Here is a 5,445-nt window from a genome sequence, read left to right as displayed (position 1 = left end):
GGGACGGTTCCGTGAAGAAAATGAATTCTTTATCTTCTCAAAGCTCTTCATATAGAGAAGAAGGCGGGAAAAGATGATGGGAGTCTTTTTTTTTTTTTTTTTTGCTTCAACTCATATTCGACTCCTTCCTTCGGTGTGCTTCTCGGGGCAAACCTGCGGCGAACGCACAAACACACGACATGATACCATCAGATGGTACGGCCGCCCACCCACGCGCTAAAAAAATTAAGAGCAGCGTAAGCGTAAGCGTAGCGCTCATTCAGTTCAAATTAATGTCTGTGATTTACAGCTTTTTGTTTGATTTCTTTCACAGTGAGAGAGTAGGTAGCTCTCTTTGCACACATGATCACGCCGGGTTCAATTACGAGCACAAATAAAGTGGGATATAAAGTGGGATTATTCATGAGCAACAATTGTTAATGACCTCAACACTGTCACAGTCCAGAGCTACAGTATCTGGCTGATTGGCTATTCAACTCTCTAGGTAAAGCAACGTAAAGAATTCAAGTTTGGATCACAGACCTTCACTTTTGGTAAACCAAATGGGATCACAGACCTTCACTTTTGGTAAACAAAATGTTCTAAGGCATTGTTTCCCAAAGCCTGGGTCGTGGCCCTCAGGTGGGTTGCAAGAGATTTTTTTCCCAGGAGTTTATGAATAATGTCTATTGACTTGGGTCGTGAAGGTTTGTGACTTTTAAAATATGGGTCCCCAGAAAAACAGTTTGGGAAACACTGATCTAAGCCACTGGAACAAAACCTTTTTGTTGAACAAGTAATGAATTCAAATTTGTGTTCGAAGACTACGTATCGGGTATTAAAAAACCTTGTGAGAGACAAACTGTGATCACGCCCCGATCACTCAAAGTGGTCCAGTTACAGAAAGCATTAATGTATACTAATGTATCCCAAGTTACTTAGGACTACATCTTAAGTACTTAGCGATCACATTTGGCCTTCTATCTTCATTTCTTGTTAGAGAATTGCAGTTCACATGTAGAAAAAAAGCTCTGAATAAATGTCAAAACTCCACTTATAAAAGTCCACCTAAAAAAAACACTAATAATTGCCATAACAAACAAAACTACCGTGAGACTCTTAAAATAACGACGCCAACACAAATCTGTTGTGTCTACCTGAAGCTACAGTAAACGACCTTTGACCTACTTTTCAATAAAGATTGACAGAAATTACAGAGCTGGACGACCTTTGACCTACTTTTCAATAAAGAAAAATAACAATAAAATTACAGAGCTGGATTTTTTTTTCATGAATTCGTTGAGTTTTCTTTTTCTATAAGATCTATAAGGACAAAGATAAACAAGTACGACTCATTTTTTTTTATCTCCATCTTATCTCAACCTGAACACGTTGCTTTTTTTAGAGTCAATCTCAACAACTTGGTTTAAAAACAGTTAAATTCTACGCCCAAGTTTGGAAGCAGTGTTCACCAAACCATTGTTAAATAACAAAGCGCACTTTGACCTAAGTCTCTGTTTGCCCACCAGGACTGTTGTGTCTGTTGCAGATCTCTGCAGCCAGGTTCAGGGCAGCTGTCATCACAACAGACCAATGGGTAAAAAATGGACGACCGCCACAAAATGACGTGCAGTACATGGTGTCTGCATACTCTACTTGACTCTCCCTCACTGTATTTCTGACGCTCCCCACATTCACGCAGACCACAGTTGGTGCTCCAGCTTGCGCTTCAGATGCACCGACCCTTTTTTCCTCTCATCTGCTTCCACTTCAGTCAGTGATCTCCTGCCTTTCCCAGAATGCCGAGCACTCAGAAAGCAGGCATAAACTTGCTGGATTCAGCTCTTGGCTTCTTGTGTGGGTGGAGAGTGAACGGTGATAAAGATAGAAAGAGCAAAAGAGCGAGTTGTTCCTCTCAAAAACAAGTGAATGTCCAGAGCCAGTATCCACTGGATTGTTGCTCCTGTGTGTGGAGAACTGAGCTTCTGTTTGATTTCTGGGCACGTTTGTGTCGATCTTTCGACAAGAAGCCGTGGCCTTGTTAATCTGAGAGAGTCCGTCTTACACCGTCTCACCTCATCGTCCGTTCTTTACAGTGACGGAGGCTTAGCTTTAATAAAGGCCTAAGAAGTATTCATTTCTATTTGTGCCATAACTTTTACTACTGAGACACTGAGTTTGTTCACAAGCATTGGTGGTTCAGTGGTAGAATTCTCGCCTGCCACGCGGGAGGCCCGGGTTCGATTCCCGGCCAATGCAAGACATTTTTACTGAATTTCCCCAGTGTGGGATAAAAAAAGTCTTTTTTTTTATCTTCACAACAGATAGCTGTGAGATCAATACTTAACATTTTACCTTTATCATTATTCATTTTTAGATGATTTGGTGAATGGAGGTGTCAAGTAAATCACTATGTTTTTCTTCACTGTCATCGATATCTAAAGCCAGGGTGACAAATGTAGAGAGTGATCTTGTAGTGAGCTGGTAGACCATGAGAAATTTGAATGAAAGTATAAAGTTTTATATGAGTAAATATATATTTAATGTTTTCAATGTAGGTGACTCAATATATTTAATGTTTTCAATGTAGGTGAATCATTTTCACCTGGTCGTTTGAATAGTGGATTCCAAGCCAAAAAAGTGTTGAACATGAACATGTGTTCCCCCTAAGACTAAGGAAACTTCATTTAGCATTTGAAATGTTTAGAAATGTGCAAATCTACATGAACAAAATCTTGTTTGTTTTTTAATTCCAATAACAAGCTAATGTGTAACAACTGCGGTCCGCCTACTTTGAATCCAGTCTAGTTCGACAGCTGGGCTACAGTGGAAGGCGCCAGTACATGATTGAAGCTGCACTGAAACCAAAACGAAGCTTCAAAAGTGAAGTGAAGCTAGAGGCTAACGCCAACGCCGAGAGCGTGCCACTGGAGTGTAGCTGTGGAGGACAGCCGAGGACCCAGTGGGACAGCCTTTTATGAGTGCCTGCATGAAAACGGCCTTCTCTCTGCCAGACTAGGCGCTGGATTTAAGGCGGTTATGGCAGAGAGTAAACTCTTACTGCTGCTGAAGTCTTTCTGACTCTGTGAACGAGATGCTGCACAGCAGGAACAGCAGCTTAAACACGATTCACAGACGCATTCACAGATAGAACTTCCATTTTTTGCAGATTTGGATTTTTTTTTAGCAACCTTGAGATTTTTAGCAACCTTTAGATAGATGTTTAACTCATATGAATTCCAAAATATGTGGTTTAGTAATGATTTTTACATGTATTTAAATGATGGATTTTATTGGATATTATTATTATTATTTAGATTTTTTTGTCATTTACTATAAGATTTTTTTTCCAAGAAAATAGAGAAAAAGTACACAATATGTCCTAAAGTTACATTCCAGAATGATCTCTCTAAAGAGAAACATATTTTTATTAAGAATTTAGGTTGATGACTTTATGCTTGTTCTGTAAAGGTGACAGGAGAGGTTCTTTTGTTCCTATTTAATACTGACCAAGGCAGTACATCTTTTTTTTAGAAAGGTTTGGGGCTAACTCAGGTCAGGTCAGACAATAAGATAAAAAATAGGACAATCAAAAACCAAAAGATGCTGTAAATAAAAAGATATATTTAAACTACCCTATAACCCCCTCTGTGTCATCAAAATATTTAACCGACTTTTGTTTTAGTCCAGAGAAGAAAAACTCAGGACAAATAACAGCGAGGAAAATATTTGCTGACATTCCAAAAACCAGAAAGTCAGAATAAGAATAAGAGAGATTTGTGAACTGTCAACTTATTACAGCGAAGAAACTGAAATCAATTACTACAGTGTACAACTCTTGGTTGACAGATTTTCTCTTCAGTGTGAAGATGCTCCAAGAAATTACATCAGCAAACACACCAACACACAGTCAGAGCTGGTGGACAATGTCTATTTTAGAACAGCAGTTATGCAATTCCAGAGTGTTTCATTTGCAGCTTTGCACATCGTTGATCAGCCTTAATACACACACACACACACACACACACACACACGCACACATACACAGGAACCAAATGTGTACTTTATGTTTCTGTTTTTTTTTTTTTAGTCAATCTTCAACTTTCACTCTCTGTCCTCCAACCAAACAAATCTAATATTGGTTGTAAAGACGCTTCAGTCCCCAGTTCCATCTGACCCTGAACCATTCTGTCACACGGTTGCCATGACGACAAATGGGGGCAAGAATTATTTTTCCCGGATAAAATATGTACTTTTACTTTAACTAAACCAGAATCTACATACTGCTATGATTACTCACAAACCCAGAAGTAAGAGAAGAAGTGTGAGTGCACGGTGAATTCACTGTACCTGAAACGGACTCTGGCTGTTGTAGTTTTTCACTTCTTTGTCGGATCCTCGAGCGAGCAGCACTCGGGCACAGTTATCCTGTAAAAGAAAAGAATGAAGTAGAATCAAAATGAAATCTGGAGAAAGAAAAAAAAAAACAAGGAATGAGTGTTGGAATCTGCCAGTTCTCCTACTTTGGAGGAGAATGAGCTTCAGTGATGCGCGCGGGAAACAGTGAGCGGAGCCGGAGGTGGAAGGTGAAGCTAAAAGTCTAAACATCCCAGCGCTGACACACACAGAACATCTACAACCTGTATCAGAAGCACAGCTTCACTGAGGGAGAGTGTGTGAGGCGGTGTGTGTTTCTGAGTGTGTCTGTGTGCTGCTGCACTGGAAGGGAACGAGCGATAGAGAGAGGGAGGGAGAGAGAGAGAGAGAGAGAGAGCGCTCAACAGAGAGAGAGAGAGAGATGAGGGTTCTAAATGTACAGCATTGTTCGCCCACAACACGCTTAACCACACATTCCACACTCAAGATCTACAATAGGCTGAGGTGATTGTTAGTGCTGTGTGTGTGTGTGTGTAGAGTATACATGTATCCATAAATAGATGGTGCTGGATGGATGGATGGCTGGATGGATGGATGGATGGACTTTATATAAGCACCAATGGTCGACTCAGAACTTGAGAACATTGGTGCATAATAATTTGATAAATGACTCTAAACTCTTTGCAGGGATCTATAGATCGACAGCAAAGAATAGTATTTTGGTCGTTATTAGTTCATTAAGAAGACAATGCAATGGAATGCAACATTTCTGGAAATTGAACTTTTTTAGTATATAAAGAATAAGGTTAGAAAATGAGGAGAAAAAAATGTGATTTAAGCATTTGTTTCACTGCACAAAAACTCAACATCAGCTTTGTGATTTGGACACAATTTTTGTAATTTGGTTCTTTTTACTATGTGCAGAATTGAATGAATGTATGCCCCTAAAATTATAAATTTTTTTTTACATATTGAAAATAGATGGAACAACCTAAAAATATCAGGCTGGTGCAGAGAAACAAAAAAAAAAGGGGCTGGAACAGGTTGACAGTGGGTTATTTTTGGTCTGCGACTATTTTCAGTGTTCAC

The 5,445-nt window shown here is 39.5% G+C and overlaps 1 protein-coding gene and 1 non-coding gene across 2 annotated transcripts in view; one reads left to right on the top strand and one right to left on the bottom strand.

Moving 5' to 3' along the window:
• shank2b (SH3 and multiple ankyrin repeat domains 2b) overlaps positions 1-5,445 on the bottom strand; it is a 129,218-nt gene that overhangs the window by 69,205 nt on the left and 54,568 nt on the right. Inside the window, exon 11 of the mRNA XM_025055876.1 lies at positions 4,330-4,407. Within this exon, the coding sequence (XP_024911644.1) occupies positions 4,330-4,407 (78 nt within the window). The remainder of the gene's footprint in view (positions 1-4,329; positions 4,408-5,445) is intronic.
• trnag-gcc (transfer RNA glycine (anticodon GCC)) lies at positions 2,168-2,238 on the top strand. The gene has a single exon. It is a non-coding gene; the product is annotated as a tRNA-Gly (tRNA).

This window comes from Cynoglossus semilaevis, chromosome 5, assembly GCF_000523025.1.
Source record: "Cynoglossus semilaevis isolate Cse_v1.0 chromosome 5, Cse_v1.0, whole genome shotgun sequence".
NCBI classification, from domain to species: Eukaryota; Metazoa; Chordata; class Actinopteri; order Pleuronectiformes; family Cynoglossidae; genus Cynoglossus; species Cynoglossus semilaevis.
The sequence above is the reverse complement of the archived record's forward strand: the minus strand, read 5'-3'. Positions and strand labels throughout refer to the sequence as shown.